Source organism: Syngnathus acus, chromosome 16, assembly GCF_901709675.1.
Source record: "Syngnathus acus chromosome 16, fSynAcu1.2, whole genome shotgun sequence".
Classification (NCBI taxonomy): Eukaryota; Metazoa; Chordata; class Actinopteri; order Syngnathiformes; family Syngnathidae; genus Syngnathus; species Syngnathus acus.
Window position 1 is genome coordinate 5495958 of NC_051101.1, and position 21910 is coordinate 5517867.

Genomic DNA, 21910 nt, shown 5'->3' on the forward strand with positions numbered 1-21910 from the left:
GGCGTGAGTGAAGCCAACAGCTTAAGGTAAATTTCTATTTCTGATCAAATAAAATACATACGCAGCCTGAATCTAAATATCCAGTGGCTGCAAAACCACCAGCCACAGTGGACGAGCAGGGTTGCATGCGCAGGATCAGCACCACGGACAGCGATAAAGCTACATGATGGTGACTGCGAGGGGTGTGTCAAGGGTCGCGAGATGTCCCTAATCACCTTCAAGCCCTGAATGTCAACGAGCTTCATTAACCCTTCGCGTCCTTTCTGTCTTCGTCCGCCGCAGTTCTCGCGATGGTAGAAAGAGGCAGCGGCAGTTTTGGCATTGGCACGGCACTGTCACGTGACACGGCGAAAGGGCGGGGCGCGGCGACAAATGCAAAAATAAATAAATAACAAGACCGAAGAGGACACGAATACAACCAAAAAAAAAAAAAAAAAAAAGACGCAAGAATATTCGGGGTTTTAAGCGTGCTTCACCCGGTTTCGTTGGTGGGGAGGGGGCCGCAGCACAGAGGAAGCGTCCAGGGGGAGGAGGTGCAGAAGAAAGAAGAGGAAAAGCGTTGCTCTGGATGGGGATGCTCCCAACCCGGGCCTGATGCTCCTCTGCTCAAACAAGGACTGTCGGAGAGGCTGCGAGGATTAAGCAGGAGGCCGGATGCTGTAAGACTGAGAGGAGGGGGAAGCTTCAACAGCATCATCCAAAAACGAGCATTTTGTCTCACAGGCGGAAAAATAACGGGTCCAAAGATTGACGGTGATCTTTTCATTTGAATATCCAGACTACACCATCGAGGTGGACCTATAACAGCGTCCTGTAAAAACAAATATATATACTTTATTTTCCCCAAAGACGCATGCTTGGACTGATCAGTCACTTCCACCAATGTTATGTAATAGAATTGTTTGACTTGGAGTTCAGCAGCTGGGAGTACTGAGTCTCCTCTTCATATTTAAGTGGAGGTGGGGGGGTAGGACCACTCGATCGTTGAGGGTGGACTCCACCGAGAGAAGATGTCGGGTCAGACACTAACGGACCGCATCGCCGCGGCCCAATACGGCTTGACTGGATCGGAGGTGTCTCGAGCTGTGTGTAAATCCACCACACATGAGCAAACAGCCCCAAAGAAAAAACACCTGGAATGTGAGTAGGCTGCTGTCTGTGTGTGCCCATGTTTCTGTCAGTCTGTCTGTCTGTCTAGTCATCTATCCATCTATCCATGTATGTATCTTGTGCATGTAGGCCATGCACCAAAGTCATGGTGGTTGCCTCCCCCATGCAGTCAGCTGTGTGTCATCACATGGATTTATTCTACAGCAATGGAAGCTAGTGCCGTCTTACACCATAATTGGAAATAAGTATCCCCATAAACTGAGGTCTTGATAACACCATACAACGCATTGTCAATGGTGCTGAAAGCGTGATGCCCCATGCTGCTTTGGTGCAGGTGAATCCATAATTGAAAAGGTTATAACTAAGCGATTTTACTACCACGGACAGAGGCGTCGCCTTGAATTGCTGTCACTGCTTGCCTTGTTCAATGGCACACATCCTATTCTTGGAACTAAATTTGTTGGATTCTGTTGAAAATTGAGACGTGCAGGTTTTGAGACATGCTACGGCTATTGATCTACTGCACACACTCCGAACAACCGTTGACACCCACATAAACTTCTATCGGCGCACGGTATTCCGTTATTGTTTTTGGCAATTGGAAGGAAATTGGAGTTCGAGAACAGCCAGAACTGCTTGACTGTGAGGCAGAAACACTGAATGTAGCTACCCAAGGCTATCAAGAGCGCATCGAAGTGAATTCTCTCTTCACATTTTGAGACAATTAGTCTGGGAAATGTCAGGAAACTCAAGCTGTGAAACATGAATCAATAGAGAAAAATCTCTCTTAATCAAATGTGTCAAACTAAGAAAATGCATCAGAATGTTGAATAGAATTGAGTAAAGCATAGCAAGTTTGACTTACTAAAAGTTTGCCCTAGCAATTTGTAGACGTGACTCTCACCCAGAAAGTACACAGTACCTAGTTATAACTTCTGGTGGCTTTGTTGACTTAACTTTTTCCATTTGAAATCTCTAGTCTGTGTGGTGTATGGATTTCCATTTAGAATCCAATGATACACGTGATTTCATCATTGCAGTTGCTGAATTTGCATAATCTTCAAATACATGGGCAAGACAGGAAGGGCAACAGTGAGCAACCCACCATCAGCTCAGCTGGGCAATCGTTCACAAAACGCCGAAATAACACCCAACAACGGAACCAGCTCATGGGTCCACTGCCCAAAAAGATGTTGCGTAGGATCTCCATTTTTTTTAGGTCTTTGATGACTATGACTGTAGATATCTACATCCACGAGAATCGAGCTTTTCCTAAGATGTCATTTTCAACTTCCACTGTTGTTTAGCTGGCACACCACGTTGGCAATGGGGCACAGTGCATTCTGGGTGTTTTCTTTTTTCTCCCTCTGTGTTGCTCGCGGGTGAGAGGAGCTATAAATAAAGAGCGTACTTTCATGGTCCATTCATGTGTAACTCACCAAAGCATCACTTATGCAGCATGACTTGTATCACCCACCATGCTCTCGCACATCCAGAACCCTTTCTACATCAATATTGTGTTCTGATCTGTATGCACCTAAAATATTATACAGTACCCAAATACGCTAATGTTTGCATCTTAATCCCTGTATGTTTCTACATGACTCGTAGTTGCTTTGTCCATATTATCCCTGTCGGTTTGTTGGTTGAGTTTGCACCTGTGATGAACTGAGCTGCATACAGTATTTGTTGCCACCGCAATTACTAACTTAATGTCAACATGTGAGTACAACATTGCTCATACATTGCACTTGTTGAAATACTGTTACGCTATGGTCATGTGGTCACTGTAATTCATCTGTGATGCACTTTGGAGTCTGTCTTTGTTTTTATGTTCTGGTTAATGCCACCAGGATCTTGCATCTGTGACGGAATACACAACTATGTTGCATTTCTCAAATGATCTCATTTCCCAACCTACTGCACAATCATTAGTCCATTCAGAACACATCTGCTACCATAGAGAGTAATGTTGCTGCTGTTACTAACAAAGGAAAGTGGTCTTGTTAAGTGATGAAGCTGGCATTCAGCAAATAGTAGACGGACATTCATCACAGAGTCAGATTGACATTTTCTGTAATTTAATGCTCCCAACAAAGTATAATTGGACGAGTGTAAGTGTGAAAGGACTTTGAAAATCTTTGAGTTGAACTATAGTACCCCAGATATTGCGAGGCATTGTCCAACATCATTAGCCTCTGACCTCGCAGGTGTTCTTCTGAATTAATAGACAAAATTACCCTCGACTACCCCCTAAATTATGTATTTGATAGGAATTTCCGCAGTCATTCTATCTTTCCCAAGAACCACAAGAAACAGTTTGGCTATTTTACGTTTGCTAACGGGGAGATCCAGCATCACTTTGTGTAACACATAAATGCTTGAAAGCAACTGCTACTTGTCTCTGCAGAAGCCTTTTCAGGGTGGGGTTGAGTGTAAACAGGTTTGGGGTCGCCTCTGCAAACTGGTTCCGCCCAGGTTTCGCCCAGCTGCATTGGGTCTTGTTTCTTTATCCTTACAACATTTTGCAAGCAGATACTGATGGAGCATATTTGGACAACAAGCCGAACAAGTTTGCACATCATAAGAAAAGGGTGTAACAGTTTCCACCCCAAGGGTCGAACATGTTGGACAACTCAAAGTTCTAGCAAGCATTAGTAGAAATAATGATTCCAGTCAGCACTTCACAAATAATCATAAGATGTTCACATAATAAGTTGTCAACCCTATCAGTCTTCCTAAATATGTACGTACAAGTGGGGCAGCTGTGTCTTATTCAGGAGAACGGGTTGTCCAGTGACCAATTCAGTGAGGCCAAATTTTCAAATCAAGAAACGTAGCAGGGCCATAAACATTAGGCGCAAATCAATTCAAACAAGCTGGACTACAGGGTCGGCCACACGGGGGTTAGATCTGAGCCGCACGTAGCCCACGGGCCGCTAATTGAATAACAGTGACGTAGACAGCGAAATTCCCATTTCCAGCCACGACCCCCTCACCTCTTAAAAATCAAATCTACATTCTGTTTTTGTTCGCAACACTGTAAATCAGCTTTGCCAGAACCATAAACCAAAATGATAGACAAGAAAGGTGACTTTCTGCAGGAAGAAGTCCTAACAAAGAAGACCGAAAAGTCTTACCCAGTGGTGTGCACCTCAAAATATCAGGGGGCTGACAGATGGGTTATATTGCTTCACGTTTATTTGCGAAAGAGGCAAAGTGGTTGCGCAGACTTTCTGTTTGGTAAATCAATACAGTCAGTGATGTCTGCCAAAGCACTTTGCTGAAGTCTGTGAAACATGTCCTCCATCAAGCGAAGCCCTTTAGTCTGCCATTCTTTTGATGATGTCCAGTTCATAAATCTTGTCAAGAAAAAATATATTTGAAACATTTCACAGATACCTCACTATATCATCAGAATTAATTTCTTGATAATTATATAAATAGTTCTGTATATTCTGATTCATGTCTTTTTTGTTATCTTGATTGTTCATGTTTCCTAATTGATAACTGCCTTTTTTTCCCCGTGTATTTTTATTTTTTTTACAAAACACTGCATGATATCCTTTTGGGTCAGTCAAGACATCTGATGCGGTCTTTGGAGCCTAAACAAAAGCCCTGCCATTAATAATACATAGGCAAGTTGTTAATGCCTTCTTCAGTTTAACATAGCTAACCAATCACAATGCCAGGTTAGAGCCACGTCTTATGTGCTGTTGCACGATTTTGGCACAGGTTTATGCAGCAGTTGGGTGGTCGTGTTGGAATAATCAGTGCCACAGTCTGCCAGCCTCAGTGGGATGTAAAGAACGAGACACACACAGGAGAAGTGTGGGATGATGACTCATCAGGCCTGGCAGGCTTATTTTGTGTGTAGTATGGGTGTGTATTTGCAGCTTCACTACAGACGACAGCGTGTACAGCCATCATTGCTGCATCCTGAATGTTACATCGTCGATGGTTATGGGCTTGAATAAAAGTGACCTTGAAGATATTTCGTTTGCAACAACCACATTCCAGAGTGCTGCCTTCCCTGCTTACCCTATCCAGGATGATTGGAAGAAAATAAATTACGTGTGCATTGATAATCAGTGGATTAACTAATCACAATTTGTATTCATACACCAGGGATTATTTGGTGCTTGTGAACAAAAAAAACAACCATTGCACGCATGGTACTGAATGATTTCCTGTGTGCAGTACATCAAATGATTGTTTTTCTTGACAAAATACTGCAGATTGTCAAACCAGTGATTTACAGCCTCATACTGCAGCATGACGCTCTGTGGTAGATGTCTATTTCTCCTGAGTATTCAGTGAAAATGCTTCTTTTAATAGTAGAGACTGTGGTAATGCCGATTCTGATGCTTTCTGCAGAGTTCCTCTGTGGGTAGTAATGACAAGTTTCACAAATGAACGCAGTAACAGCCAGATGAATTCCAATCAGGCAGTAGTTGTGCAGCACTCATCCAGATACATAATAATTTTGTTAATAGCGCAGCACTCTGGCTTGAGTCACTAACATAGATAGTGTCAGACATAGTTTGTGATAAAGTAAGAGGGATGAATTCACATTAGCAGGGCTTTTCACTGGGCCTTCACGAGACAGGTTAGTTTTACCCTACTAATAATGTGTTGCCGCAATCGCAATAAAAATGTACTGGCATGGGTGCTATTAAGAAAAAATTGGAAAATTATAATCAATCTAGGTTAGAATCAAGCGTTACAGCAATATAAGGTATAAGCAACACACAACAAGTTATTATAGACTTTAAAAAAACGATTAAAATGACACTCACCTATCAATTCAATCTGCCTGTCCTCATTGGGGTCAAAGGTAACTATCGAGTTACACACAACAAAAAACTTCAGCAATTTTCAAACATTTTTTAAAGTAGGATTACGACAAAAAATGTTGCAATATCACACTTATAAAAAGGAAAGACAATTTAGAGTTTTGGTATTTTAACAATAAACATTGAGTTGACACGTAATTTTGCTTTTACGGGCCACATAAAATGATGTGGTAGGCCGGATCTGGCCCCCGGGCCTTGAGTTTGACACCAGTGATTTCGAGTCTTAACATAAGAAGGAAACCACAGTACCCAGACAAAACCCAATCATGCTCGGCGAAAACATGCTAACCAAGATACTCCTCCAATAAACATTTAAACCACGTATTTTATAACTGTGTTATTTGGCAAATGAAATGTGGGCAGTGGAGTAAAGGTCTTCAAGCACATGTTTAATGGTGCGTATGAAATTGAATATCCCATTTAAGCAGCTGTTAAATTTATACCTCCACCTTCTTGAATGTCATCTCATCTGAATCACTGCATTTTTTTTCCTGTTGTCTTGATTTCAACAAAAGGGTTGCACCCGCTTCTATCTACTAAAGTTCTCTCTTCTTTAATTCCCAGACCTGATCCAGGCCTCTCAGGATTCCAGTGTGAGTGTCCCTCAGATGGCCGATACACTGATAGAGAGGGCGGGCAATGCCAGTTGGGTGGTGGTTTTCAAGGCCCTGATTACTACACACCACCTCATGGTGCACGGCAATGAGGTAACAATACACACATAGACCGTCCAGGCTAAGAAACAAAGGACCTGATTTAGTAAGACTCTTTATAGGAGAGACTAAATTGCTTTGCCACTCTTGTTGTAAAAGTTTTGGAGACCAACGTTTTTAAAAGAGATATGTGTGCTTTCCGTAGGTATTAACATAAAACATTTGTGAGAACACTGTAAAAGCAAATTGAAGTTTGAAGTAATGCAATTGGAAGTGTGAGTGGACAAGGCAGACAAACATTTTACAGACTTTGAGAAAAAAGCCAACAAAGAGCCAACAACTATATAAAAGCCGTGTTTTGCTTTTTCTTTCCGAGGCAGTACTTCAACATACCAAATCAGCCTTTAGTTTAATAAATACATTGCACGTGCAATTGATCTATTTGAATAAACTCCTCCCAGAACACGTAAAAATTTCAAGACGCCAAATCAGTTGAACTCACATTTATGGATCATCATGTGCTCTTTCAGAAATTCCTGCAATTCCTTTCATCGAGGAATTCTTTGTTCAACCTTGCCAATTTTCTGGACAAAACAGGCTCCCATGGTGGGTACAAGTTATATGTTTGTGTATTGTTTTTAATGACGGGTGCACTGGATAAAGTAATACTTGACTTGACTTTTTAACAGATTGTCTAATCAACTGTACCCCACTTTTATGTCTATCAGTATGTCAAGTATAAAAGACAAGCCTTATATTTCCAAAGCTACACCTTCACAAAATGTTGTGATTTACAGTATTTAATTATTTGTAATATTATAAGTGACAATGCTGACATCCCGCTCCTTCAGTATTATTGGACATACATTAATGTGTGTGCGTGTATGTTTTCCTCAGGCTATGACATGTCCACCTTTATCAGACGCTACAGCCGTTATCTCAATGAGAAGTCCTTTGCCTACAGACAGATGTCTTTCGATTTTGTCAGAGTCAAGAAAGGGTACAGTTTCTCTTTTCTGTCATTCCTTCACCCATCAAATTTTACTTTTGATGAAAAAAGCACGCCAAATGACACTTGTAGGATGACATATGATCTACATTTTGGTTTCAGAACAGTTTTACCAAATGATTATCATCATCATCATCACAGATTGTTTTTGTAAATCTACTAATTGCAAGCTACTGCATGCTTGGACTAAGCCGCCCTGACGTTCTTCAGATCCTCAGCTTAAAATGTCTCAATATATTAAAACAGAACGTCTTATTATCTCTTTCCATCACAGCGCTGATGGAGCAATGAGGACCATGACAGTAGAGAAGTTGCTGAAAGGAATGCCTATCCTGCAGGGTCAGATTGATGCACTGCTGGATTTTGATGTGAGTTACTTGAAGGAATCTTCACTTGTTACATCACTTTAATGCATATTTCTTTCATCTCATCAATTGTAATTATGTCCAAAGGTACACCAACCGGAATTAAACAATGGAGTAATAAATGCCTGCTTTCTTCTACTGTTCAAAGACCTAATAAAGTTATATGCTTGCTACAATGATGGCATCATCAATCTACTAGGTACAGTATTTCTGTTCACCTTCATTTTCTTTCCCAGCATGTTAATTGAATATCATCTAGTGGTGAAGACCACCGATTGAGTAGCCTAGTTTAACATCTTCCTTACATTTATGTAGACAATTTATTCCGACATGTTTCTGGGTCAACACAAGCCAGAATCTCTCATTACGGAAGGTTACTAACTTTGTGTTTTAGAAACACAAATTCATTTCTGGGAAAAAAAAAAAAAGGAAAACTACTACGATTTTAATATCGTCACGACTATGTCTTTTAGAGAAATTTTTCCAGATGAAGAGAAGCCAGTGTAAAGATGGGCTCGAGATCTACAAGAGATTTCTGACTCGCATGACTCGGGTATCTGAATTCTTCAAACTTGCAGAGGTAATATGTGGATGTGCCCATTGCTCTAGCACTCATTACATACTGGCTGAAATGTCTTTGTTTTGTGTTTCCAGCAAGTGGGAATAGACAAGAATGACATACCTGAACTGACTCAAGTAAGTTTGTTACAGCTTTGTCTACTCATATGTTTTGCATAGGTGTACACTAACATGCAAAACTTATTAGTCACACTTTCTTCAGCTCTACATCTAAAGTGTATTTTTTAAAAGACAAAGTAGATATTGAAACACTATATTTTCTCTTATATTGTGTTCTCACTCAAAGAAACAGTCAGTACAAACTTTTTGAGAGTCTTGTATGGCTTTGATAGGTTTTATCAAGGAGATGACTTAAGCAGTAAGATTTTAAAGAATTACACACATTTAATGATAGTAGTGTGAATATTTGTCAGTTCTCCCATTTTTTTGGATCCGGCTTGCATTGCCAATAGATTCCGTTTTGACCCTCAAAGGCGCATTATAGCATAAGTGGTGCACAAACAGCGATGTACTGTAAATGAGCAGAATCATTAATCCAAACAGCCTTGCAAACATTGTTAAGTACCATTTAACATGATCGGATGTGCTACACGACTAATGGATTAAATGTCGGTATTAATACGTGTCAGTCTCCCAGATCCTTGCCCCATTGATTATCGTCATCTTTTTGAAGGAGAGCCACATCAGTACAAACAAGACAGTGTAACATGACCATTATTCAGTCTTGGATATTTTTTTTTTTCTGAACATGGCACCACCAAAAATATATAATGAATGACCAAACATGACATCTAGGATAACATGCAGTGCAAGAAAAACAACTAAAACCAAATTGTGCCAGACTACCATAATCACCAAGATGAGACAGATGGGGTTAGATTCAGAGTAAGACAAGGAGCTGATTGTGAAAATAAACAAGACCATAGAATCTAATCATAATTATTATAATTGTAACATATTATATTAAGAGAAAACATAGGCGCCAAATAGTATGATGCATTATAGTATGAACTAAAAATCAGAAACAAAATACAAAGCACAAAATGAATAGCAGGCTTGACAAGCTCAATGTGGCATTTTAACTTAATTTTCTGTTGCTAATTAACTTAAATCTGTTGCTTCTTGAAATTATGGGTTGTATGAACATGTTTTTTAAGCATCTAACCAATGGTGAACAATGCACAATGATGGAATTTTGTATACTTAATGCATTCTGCACAGATGACATAATTTCCAAAGAACGTAGATAGATCTTAATTTTTTGCCGTACTGTTTTCCCCCCCACAGGCCCCAGAAAGTCTTTTAGAATCACTTGAAACTCACCTCAACACTTTGGAAGGAAAGAAGCCGTAAGTTTGTGTGTTGTTTGTTTTTATGGTAAAAAAATAAATCAATAAACATTAGCACAATAGCGATCACTTGTAGTTGGCTTAAGGTTGGTTTGCATGAACTTAACGACATGTTGAATTGATCTCAAAATAATTTTTTGAGGCTGCTTTAATTAAACTTTGTATTTATCCACTTTGTTCATGTTATGACGACCAAACATTTAACCTAATGTTCTTCTGATCTTTGTCCAATACAATACAGAGAGGATAAGTAAGTATTCTCTGTCACTCAAAATGCTGAATTTATACCATTACCTGCTTTTTTTATATTTACATTTTATTTCCTACCAGTTTTTCTTTCCTTTACAGAGATTTTTTTACTGAATAGAAGTGACCATATCCATTTAAAGTCATACCATCAATATAACAATATTAAACCAAAGCTGCGTTCACCTTGTGCTTCAATAGTACATTTTATTTATGTATTCATTTATGTATTTATTTATGTATTTATTTATGTATTCATTCATTTATTTGGTGGAGTGAAGTAGAAATGAGTCTAAGATGCAATGATTTAGTATTATGTTTATGTTTCAAATTCTGCCTGTCTAAATTCACCGAATATTTAAAACACTGTATATACTGTACGTATGATGTCACTCTTATTCTTTCCTAACCTGTGTGCCATTCTTGTTTTTGTAGGTCACCCACCAAGGTAAGACACCACCAATAACATTAAGTACTTACATACACTAAATGAGACCTCAATAGAGGGATGAATCGGAAATACACATCATCTTCATTAGCATTCAAATATGCCACCATGTTGTCTGTTAATAGGACACAGTGGCCAATAACAGCTCAGCAACTACCACCCCATCTTCTGCACCACCCAAGCCTGCACCGCCTGCTGGCACTGGGGGCCCCCCTGCTCGACCGGGGCCCCCTGCTAAACCTCCACCTCCCTCTATCACACCCACAGCGGTCACTCCCATCACTACCGCCAGCAGGTAAGTGCCAGTGAAAGAACTTATGTTACATTTATTTAATGTTAAAATTGTCCTATTATGGATCTGTTTGTGCGGTGTAACATCACAAAATAGGGTTTAAATTTAATTTGTCGACTTTATTCCATTGTCATTTTTTGTATTTATTTATATGTGATATTTATAAGATGAAATAATATTTGCTTACTTCTCTTTTTTTCTGTGTAGTGCCCTTGATGATGGCTTCTTGTTGGATCTAGATCCCATGTCCTCGTCCTCAGCTGGTGGGACTGCACCGCCTTCCACAACAACCGCATGGGGAGGTGAGAAAACTGTTGTTTCGGAAACTTCCTGAGCTTTATTTGAAAATCATATACAGTGTGACCCTCGCTATATCGCGGTCTATCATGCGCATCGCTCGGAACGAATCAAAGAGCTTGTACTTCACATGCAAGGCATGATGCCCAATTATTCAATCCCATCTTTTCACATTGCAAAAACAAATTTGCAAAATTTGGGTTTTACATTCATTCATACTTGCTTAGGCGTGTCCTTGTTATCTTTTAACAATGTCATTCATTAATGGTCAACGTTTTGCCTTTTGTTGTGCAGACCTTTTGGCTGACGGTGAGTAATCTAATGATCTCTTTCTACAAGCGTATTACGGATCTTAATAATTACAGCTTAGATTTACCATGAGTTGTCTTTGATATAGTCATTACAAGAAATAAAGTTCTCTGTTGCCCTCTTCTAATTTTTTTTTCTACTCTGTGGACGGTGTTTTGTAGCCACTCCTGCTGCCACTAACAATGCTTCTGAAGCTAAACAAGCAAAAAAAGAGCTTGCCCCTGATGCTGCAGCTGCCTCTGCAGTGGCTGCATCTACAGCTGCCGCTTCCACTGCTGCAGCCATGCCAGCGCCCATCTCCCTGCCTGTCACTGCTCCCACCGCTGCTTCAGTGAGAGACATCGACTTTTTTGGAGGTTGGTCAGTTGAAAATGTAGACAGCTGGGTGGCTCATCTGCACAAGGTTTTAATATTGTAGTAATCCATTGTAAAAGCTGTTAATTGCGAGTGAAAAATTGCTGAGACGCAGTGTGTGCACTCTGTCGCTACAATTTTTCATATATATATATATATATATATATATATATATATATATATATATATATATATATGAAAAATTGTGGAGTGAAGTAGTATATACTATATATAGTATATATATATGACTTATTTGCTGAAATTACCTTCAATAAATTATTAATAATTTATTGTATTAATCTTTTGAAGACATTGGTTATTTTAATTTCTTACAATAATTAGGAAACATCTGCAACATTTTATTTTCATAAATCTCTCCCAATGTCAAGATATGCTGCTTTTGCTCCATTTGCAAGCACACTCAAAGATTTCCTCAATAGATGCAGCCTTCTTTTAAATCCTTAAATCAACATGAGCATCATGATTAATTTTATAATTTTTTTAAAGTTCTAATATTGGGTAAAGAAGATGAATTGGTCACAATACATAAGGCTTGAGTCAAAAATTTGAATTGTATTAAGACACAAAACTGAGACAAAATACAGTAATCTCTTCTCTCTCTTCTCTCTGTCAACTCTATTTATCATCTATTTTTCCGAGTTGATATTGGCTATGTTGTGTTTATATCACATTCACTGCTGCCAAATCTGAAGACCAAATGTAGCATCTCTATCAAAGAAAGAATTATCCTAGTCCATCCCTGAACTTAACATACCCCCACTTGTCACAGAGTACAAACAACTTGTGACAATTTACCTCATCTCACTGAATACAACTTTATGCAGCCCCTTAAAATTTCCTTCCTAGAACTGATGGTACAGTCAAAGAAATGACTTGGGCTGCGTACTTCTTGTATTCTTTGCCTTTCCCTGATACTGACCTCTCATGTTTTTGTTTGTTTGTTTTTGTTCATTCCATCTGTTTCTCCATGTGTTGTTTGGTTGTGTTGCTGTGATACACTAGATGCATTTGCACCTTCCCCAGGAGATGGTCCTGTCGCTGTAGCTGCGGGTCCTGCTACTGATGCATTCGGTGAATCTGGTGGGTGAATTTTATGCAAAAACATTCATACATACTGATAATAATAATACAGCCTTTAGAAGGGCTTCTTTTTTCAGTCCTCCAGTGATGTGTGCTCAATTGCCTTTCTTTCATGGTTTCCAAGTCTTGTTAAGACATCCACAGGCACCTTGTCTCACAGATATAGTCCACGTTTTAATCCTCCACCCCCTTCCCTTCTTTTCTCATCAAATCACGTCTAACCCTTCCATTCCAACCCCTGCTGCTTCTCCTGCTGAAGACCCTTTTGCTACGACCGAGGGGAGTGCGGACATTACTCCAGGGCTGGACCTGTTTGCTATGCGACCCACTGACACGGGAGCCACTGCCATCACCCCTCCCACCTCTAGTGAGGCGCCGGCCATCGCTGTCCCTGTCGCCACACCCGCCGCAGCCCCCACTCCTTCTGTCACCACCACCGCTAGCACCACAGACACCACCACCACAGAGTCTGCAGCCGCTCCGACTCTAGATTTCTTTGGTGGTAATGTCCTTTTGCTTTCATTCTGCTCTCCCAGTCACTCTGCATTATATGATGATGATATTTTGATCTTGATTGCCCTTGCTCTAGAGGTCCTTAATAATGAAATTGGAACATCAGTCACTGTATCTCAAATTTCTACACCGCCGCATTTTCCCGGTTTGAAACGTTCCAGTTTATGTGCTCAGGGCATAGAAATTAAAATACTGCTACTGTGACATTTTATGACATCTCTTGGTGCCAATGAGCTATGTTGAAGTGAGATGTGGGGCTTCATTTAGATAAAAGTAGTGTTCTGCCACCATCTTGCGGCATTTTGACTCCAAAGAACTATGCTGAAGTGAGTTGAGGAGCTTATTTTAGACAAAAATAGTGATATGCTGCCCTATTGCAATATTTCTTGCTCACAGATTTTTGCTATGCGCTACCTATAGATGGTGGTAAACACTTCATTCGTTTGCTTTGGCCATTCAATCAAGCATCTTGACCGCCCATGGCAAGCTAGAGCACAAAAAACTGAAATTTGTTTTTGGTGAGGTAAAGTCATGGTTTACCTCAGATTTTTTGTTGTCCTATCTCCTTATCAGCAAAAATGGCTCTACTTGCTGTTATTCCTCACCAAATACTAATATTCACCGCCAACATTTAAACGAGTCATCTCCTGCCTGTGAAAAGTTTCCAATAATGTCTGCTGAGAAATAATGTATAATTTGTACTTTGTACTCTTAAGTTTAAGTGAAATATTGCGTAGTTTTAAAATTCTCTAACCTTGCTTTAAATTCCGTCGTTAACTAGTATAATGAATCTGGGAATTATTATGAATTCACAAATATAATCAGAATATTTATTAATAAATGTGAAGCTCGCAATATTTCCCTAGATTTCTAATCTGATATTGTGTTTACATTGCATTCAATGTCCTCTGACATCTCTCTGCTTTCCCACACGTCTATTCATTGTGTTTGTGCTGGATTTAAAATCTGAATGTCCATTTTATGATTGTGTGTCCTAGATATGCTTGATTCTATCCCTGAGCAAGGTTCTACCACAGAATCCAAAGCTGCTACCACACCTAGCGTAGACCTTTTTGGTGCAGGTACAGGAGCTGATCCACATGTCTGTGTGTGAAACCTCTTCATTTCTTCTACTTAGCACACCTCCACTCCACTCCATAGTCCTTCCCTACTACACAATTTTGTTTTCCCCTCATAGTGATATGAGAGCTGTGCATGAAATCCACAAGCATCGTGTTCTCCCCAAGGCTGCTTTTCTTTACCAGAGCTGTTTCTACCTGCTCTGCTAATACTTTTCTTTGCTCCTCGACCACCACCATTTTCTTCTTTCTCGCACTCTGCCTCTTGCTTGCATTGGTCAATTAGACCTCCCTGCTGTTTCACGCGGGCCTTCTCCTTTGCCTGAGCCGGCTCCGACTGGAGACATTGTCACTGGTGAGTTAAGGTGCTTTACTTTAATGGCATCCCTTCTGTTTTCCTTATGTGAATTATGAAGGGTGCAGCAAGCCTCCACTCATCATGATCAACCCTGTTCAAAAGCGGTGGTAAAGATGCATGAAGGCCTGCTTTCCTGCTTTGCTTCCTTTGCTAGAGAATGTTAGCCTTGCCGTGCTGATAAAGTTGCAGAAAAATATTAGGTATATTATTGAGCCTTAATCTGTCTGCTTTCTTGTTGTCTGTTTTCCTGTTTCAAATCATTCTCATCTTCAGACCCTGGTCCTGAGACTGCCCCTCCTCCTGCCCCTGCTCCTGCGCCTGCTTCAGCTCAGACTCCAACTCCAGCTCCTGTTGTTGCTCCTGCCACTGAGGCCTCCTCTCCAACCAAAGCAGAGCAGACCCCAGTTATTGACCTGCTGGGTATGTATCACACTGGCCGCATGTACTCTTTTTAATAATTCTTTCTTTTTTTTGTCGATTGTTCTCTAGTCCTTCTTGGATATTGGATAATACTCTATCAGATGGATGACATGTATAACTTTCAGCAACGTGCAGAGCTCAAACACATACAATTATAAATCAGAGCTGGATTGTTCGGATTTGGATCATGAGAGCAATGAGAGCAATCTGTCCTGTTAGGGACATCGAGATATTGCAAAGTGTAATCAGTCAACCAATTAAAAAACACTATTATGTCACCAAATAAAGAAAAAATACCTTTTTGATAGATATTGTAGATTTCTTCTTTTTTTCCATTCAAACTAGTATTTGCTCTGTGAATCAGCACAATTTAGTTCATTATCTTATCACCCAAAACTTAACATCCACCTCAACTTGCTTCTAAATATAAGCTCCCTCCCAAAAAGTGTGTCACATCCAGAACATGGATTCATATGGATTTGTTTTCTTTTATTATTATTCATGTTAGATGCAACACCATATTCTTTAATAAAATATTGCATTTAAAACCTTTCATGGCACAGAAAAGGCTGAATTGTATTATTAGATAGTGATCACCTGTTACCTCAGTAAATCACCCGATATTTTCTTCAGTATTTAGCACATTAGTTACAGTGAAAAAAATGAAATATTTACTTGAACAATATGTTCAAAATCACTCAAATTCTGTTGTGCTATTGTGTATTTGTGTTGACTACCCTCTTTTTCACTATGGATAATTGCCCCTCCAGACTCCTTTGGTGGGTCTGTGAAGGAGACACAGAGCTCTGCTCCTGGGGGACCTGGAGGAGACCTGCTAGGAGGTACAATTGTTTCGGGTTACACCATATTTATATAAACAGTGGACTCCTGCATTAGCAGGCAGACTGATTGCTGATATACCTGTACACGATCCGTACCTCGCTAAAAGTCAGCAGGGATGGGCTGCAGCTCACCTGCAAACCTAATGAGGACCAGCATTCCAAAAACTGGATGGATGGATAATATTGCAAATGGTAGTCACAACCCGATCTGTCTCTTCATCAGACCTCATGTCCCCCACCTTGGCACCCACCGTCGCCCCGGCCCTGGCCCCAGCCATGGCTCCAGCTCCAGCACAGAATTATCTTCTTGAATCGGGATTCGAAACTCTGGGTTCACTCTCCTCTCCGACACCACCTGTGCCAGCTGTACCAATGGTACCTGCCACTGCAGAACCTGCAAAAGCCACACCAGCGCCCTCTGGTGGCTTTGATGCTTCAGGTAAATATAATTTAATGTCATGTAAAGTTTTATGTCAGGGACGGTAGATAGTACTTGAAGAAAAAAAAAAAGTCAAACTTTTCCAACATATCTCTTAAACATTCTTGCTTAGCTGCGAGTAGATGTGCAAAAGTGTATGGTCCACTGAAACATCGTCATTTGGGCATCAGCCCCAGGCTGCTGTAATTATTGCTGTCTGCTGCATGGATGACACGCTTCTACCACTGTTGTCGACTGCTTAACTTCTCACCTTGACTGTTTCAATGATTGATCAGATTTCTTTCTTATCTTGTTTCAATGTGGACCATTCACACATGCTGCGCTTTCTTCAGTTTCACACATGCTCTCTTTTGCTTCACTCACTCTTCCCCACCTCCTTCATCTTCACCCCTTCCTCTCTGCTGGCTACTACCTCTTGCTTGCTTCTTCTAATGTGTAATTGGTGAGTTGAACTCCACAGTGCATTACAGCATGTGCACTTTTTGAAGTCTGCCTTTTGTTTAAGGTGCATGTTTCAAATGTAAGTGTCTCCTGCATGAGACAAAATACACTGGTTTGTGGAATTATTTCCCCCCAGTCCTTTCTTGTGTTGATTTTTATCCAAATGCCAGAAATGTTGCGTCATAGCATTGCAATGAATTGGGAGCCATGTATTGCAGTCATTACAATTAGCCATTCCGAATAGTTCGTCTTGCGGTTCATAATCTGCGGTATAATAATAATAATTAATAATAATAATATTTTTTACTGAAAGTGACAAGCTAAGGGCAACTCCTTGTGCCTGCACATTTAACTACGTCCTGTTGCTATTACAGCTGGATTGTTTCCCTCCCCTTCACGTTCACATCTGCCCACTGCCTGCATTCTCACTAGAATTGGAAATTAACAACCATGTAATCTGGAGCGACTTTTTAACGTTGCACCTTTCCCACCTTCCTTTCAAGTGTTTGATGCATTAGGTGACTTGCTGATGCCCGCCGTTACGCCACAGAGCACCGGGGGAAGCACAACAGGAAGTGGAGCAGGGAGCATGGGAACTCCCGTCACAGTTGAAAACATTGCAGCTGCTCCACCTGCCACCCCACCCCCAACAAAAGCCATTGCAGGGGATCTTGACTCTTCACTGGCCAACCTGGTTGGAGGTACATGTATTGTATGATGGGACACATCATTGATTTCCCTAAAAACTCAAATCCATTTCTTTTTTTTATCCTCCCTTTAGACCTGGGAATGAAGAAAAAGTAAGTATACTCTTTGTTTCTGCTTTCTTACATTAGACACTGTCCATGGTCCATGATACGTCCATGGTGAATCATCTGTTCATTCCTTTTTCAAAATGAAACAGAAACAAATACACAAAACAAAAACATCAAAACAATTATACTTGTTTTCTCAATTTTTATTCCAAAACCCCAAATACGCATGCAACAGCTATGATTCGTGTTTCATAATGATTCTTCAGTCTTGTTGATGCTATTTGGGGTTATTTAAATTGGAAAATCGGCCCTGGAACAGGATAATGGATGTTGAAAATTGATAGTTTTGATTCAAATGATGTGACTGCATCTAATCGAACCAAACCCAATTGTTCCACTTTAAAATGTATCCAAATATATTTTGAGTTGTAGTTCATTGGAGCGATGCACCCTCCCCCTAGATGATCGGTGGTTGACTATAAATAATTTATAGTGCTATCTAATAACCTTCCCGTAGAGATCCACAGAGTGAGAGGAAGTTGACTGGAGGAGCCAACTGGACCCCTCATGTGGCCCCCACAAGCTGGACCACGCCAGGTGTCCCCATGGTGAGAACAACTTCAACTTTAATCTGCAGTCAAACCTCATGCCACCTGCACATGTAGGTAGTTAACAACATGTATGCTTTGACAAACTGTGAATTTACAACCAGGCTGGAGTGGCTCCTGGCGGACCTGGAGCAGCGGCTCCTAGTGGAGCAATGGTACCACCAATGAGTGCACAGCCTGGCTTTGGTATGGTGAGTAAAAGTCCTCAATACACTCTATACCTAAATATAAGTATAGGTACTTCTGTATAAATGACAGGGAGTAGAAGTACGAATTCAAATCCTGCACTTAAGCGGTTTTATGCAGCCAAACCAATGTGTTCCAATAGCGTTGCTAAAAAAAAAAAAAAGCTTAACTAATGATAAAAATACCGTAATTTTCGGACTATAAGTCGCACCGGAGTATAAGTCGCACCAGCCATAAAATGCCCAAAAAAGTGAAAAAAACCCATATATATGTATATAAGTCGCTCCTGAGTATAAGTCGCCCCCCCACCCAAACTATGAAAAAAAACCGCGACTTATAGTCCGAAAATTACGGTACACTTTTTTTTTTTTTTTCCAACTTGTGCCTATAGTGCTGCCCCACAAATGTAGTTGAAAACAAACCATTTTCTTAAATAAGGCCATGGATGGCAAACATTTAGCTTCTCTGAATACGCGAATGTAGTATAATCTATACTTAAATGTACCAGCGAAGTATTTTTACTTTGTTCCGTCCCCCCACTAGTATTTTCATACCTAAGTGACATGTTTAGAAGCCATACTGTATTTCAAGTAAATAAATATGGTCTGCATTCAGCAAGATCTAAGGTCTGTAATAAGGTTTCATGGACTCCTTGAAAAATCAGGCAGATTTTCTTTGTGTTCGCCTTTTGTACAAAGCACATGAACTGTTTTCAGCCAGCCGCTGGAGGGCCAGGAGCTCCCATGATGCAGCCCATGATGGGTCAGCCTATGATCGGTCAGTCCATGATGAGACCTCCTTTTGCTGGCGTGGTTGGAGCTGCACCTGGAGGACTTGCAGCACCAGGAGCCCCGGTAAAATTCTTTGAATCAGTGCCGAGTATACAGAATAATATCAAAAACACTCGACATGTCTTGTTTTTTCACAGCTTTCTCCTGGACCTGCAAGCCAGAGTCCCAAAAAGCCTAAAGATCCTCTGGCAGAGCTCGACCTTAAGGACTTCTTATAACACAAATGAAAGACGGGTATGTTGCAGTCCTCATTTTGTTTTGATAGCTACATATTACTTCATACATTATAAAGTGGACTTAAAGAATCCTTAAGATTCTTGCCTCTCATTGTGGTAAACATGAATTGGGAGATGTTAAACAAGTTCAAGTTCATTTTCTTGAAATGAGATAATGAGGGCAGACTAGCGTGTCCTGCAGACAAATATTTTCCTCTGCAGAGTCGGATGCTCCCCTCGTTTACCCGGCGTCTGTCAAGATCCCAGGAAGCCAGTGGCCCTGCCATTCTGTCTCTTTTGTCTGCTTCTCGACATAATAAGAGCCTCTCTCCTCTCCTCCATCTTCTTTCTGTTTCCTTCTCCTGTGTGATGTTGTAGCACCAACTGTGAAAGTGAAACCTAGCGGAGTATAACCAGTATACGAATATATATGAGAAAAGAATTCCAAGTGCGTGCTCATTTAGATGTTCTCAAGTTTTTTGTCTCAAGCAAAATCTCACAAAAAAATCCTGAAAATGTTCTTGAGTGAAAGTGAAGGAGTATGTGATTAGATTTATTGCTTGTGTTGAATGATGGTCGTACTTTGGTGTCCTAAGCTCCACCCAGTCTTGTCCCCTTAAAGGGGCGGAGCCCTTCTTCTTCTGCTCTGATTGGATGAGAGTTTAATTAAGTCCTTGTGGTTTATGGAGAACTATGTTGTGTCCTGTGTACAGAAAGGTCCTAATTTATGAACATAGACTCCACTGGTGAATTTGACAATTACGTCTATTATGTACTGTACGTGTGCTGAAGAGAAATATCAATGTGAATCTGACATGAAATTGTGAGGAGTCATGTGAGTGTCATTCAGTCATCATTTGGAGAAAAAAAATGTGATAAATATATTGTATATTATGAAACAAATTGAGTGGGCTTTTGAGACTTTGGAACATCAACTGACGCTTTGTGTGTCTTTTTATTTGTGGCTTATTTTTTGTTACTATTTTGTCAGAGTAAGGCAAGTCTTACTTCCAAATCCAATGTTTAGTGAAAAAGTTATACATCATGGAAAAAAATGTTTTAAAGTGCCCCTCGTTGAAACAATTCCACTCTTTAATGTGTGCACAGTAATGTTTTGTTTGTTTATTTGTTTGTTTTGTTTTTTTATTTAAAAGAATCCTTATTTGTAGAGACCAATAAATTCAATTGGAGTCAAATAAAATCTTCCACAACCGTTTGTTTTGTTTTGGGAAGTACCATGGAACATTTTCTATTTAAACAACTGATCTACCTTTGTGTTTTACAGCCTAATTACCAAATCTGTGAGGTATTTTTAACAGTGCACTGCAATTTGTTGAATGCTTTTCTTGGGCATCAAGAATTTGTAGTTCCATTGTAAGACATCTAATTGATCACGTGTGCAGCGCAGGAACCCAGTCGTTAACGTTTTGCCCAACGTTATCTTTCTTATTTTTGTGTGTTTGGATTTGGATGACATGCTGCGTTGCGTTAGAAATACAATGATGTACCTCCTCATTTGAGTTGACTTTAAAACGCAAGGTTGTACAAAAGAGTGCTGATTCAGATAAAACATTTTCATGGATGGGTTATAAGCATTTTTTTTTGGTCTAATTTATTTTGTGTATGATGTCCCTACCCATTGCATGTAAGCCCTTTGAGATGCAATAAATGACTGATTGAACTCATTTTCCCTCTCATTTCTGACATACAAACATATAGTCTTATTTATCTCAATTGATTTTGAAAAGAGAGTTGCTTTATGGAGGTTGATTTGGGGGCGTTTGAGTTTTACTGTCAGAAGCTATAAATGTCAGGACAGTGCTCGTACAATGATACACAATCTAAATGTGATTCCACGACCCTTATAGTAGCGCAAATGCAACAATGAGTCTTTCAATTGATGCAAAGACTATTGCGGCAACAATAACACACTTTTCACTCACATTTTGTTACTTTTTCTTTGTTCCTGTGCCCTGCAAATTCCTGGGGACCAAATCCAGGGTGAATCCAGCCAGTTTTGATCCAAAATCAGATGGGATTGTCTTCTGATCACTCCAACTCTTATGAAGACAATCCATATAGGGAGTCGATGGATACAAATTCCTGTTCTTCTTGTTTTCTTTCAAAATGACCACAACATTTTTATTTTGAATATTAATTAAATCTCCAATAAGTACATGTCACTCGTCAAACTCGATATTGCAATCGTTTTCTCTCTTGCAATAAATAATCGATACCCCGAGGGCAAATATAGATTTTTTTTTTAGTACAACACACATTAAGATTTACCCCATT

General features: G+C 40.0%; 1 protein-coding gene across 10 annotated transcripts; it reads left to right on the plus strand.

Annotated features, from left to right (window-relative positions):
- The first annotated feature begins 374 nt into the window (after positions 1 to 374).
- On the plus strand, positions 375 to 21300 carry snap91a (synaptosome associated protein 91a). Of its 10 annotated transcripts, none has more exons than XM_037272793.1 (29): positions 375 to 1140; positions 6531 to 6673; positions 7150 to 7225; positions 7517 to 7619; positions 7903 to 7996; positions 8081 to 8192; positions 8467 to 8573; positions 8648 to 8689; positions 9860 to 9921; positions 10163 to 10171; positions 10603 to 10615; positions 10741 to 10910; positions 11115 to 11209; positions 11499 to 11513; positions 11675 to 11869; positions 12891 to 12968; positions 13228 to 13470; positions 14480 to 14563; positions 14847 to 14915; positions 15192 to 15338; positions 16109 to 16180; positions 16404 to 16619; positions 17564 to 17761; positions 17842 to 17860; positions 18333 to 18423; positions 18528 to 18614; positions 19326 to 19463; positions 19538 to 19634; positions 19818 to 21300. In XM_037272793.1, exons 1-28 carry the CDS (start codon positions 1011 to 1013, stop codon positions 19616 to 19618), a joined length of 2889 nt encoding a protein of 962 aa, XP_037128688.1. In that variant the 5' UTR covers positions 375 to 1010; the 3' UTR covers positions 19619 to 19634; positions 19818 to 21300. The 10 variants fall into 10 exon arrangements, with proteins under 10 accessions (XP_037128688.1, XP_037128689.1, XP_037128691.1 ...); XM_037272794.1 differs by having other exon boundaries at positions 19838 to 21300; XM_037272796.1 differs by having other exon boundaries at positions 17579 to 17761.
- The last annotated feature ends 610 nt before the right edge of the window (positions 21301 to 21910 follow it).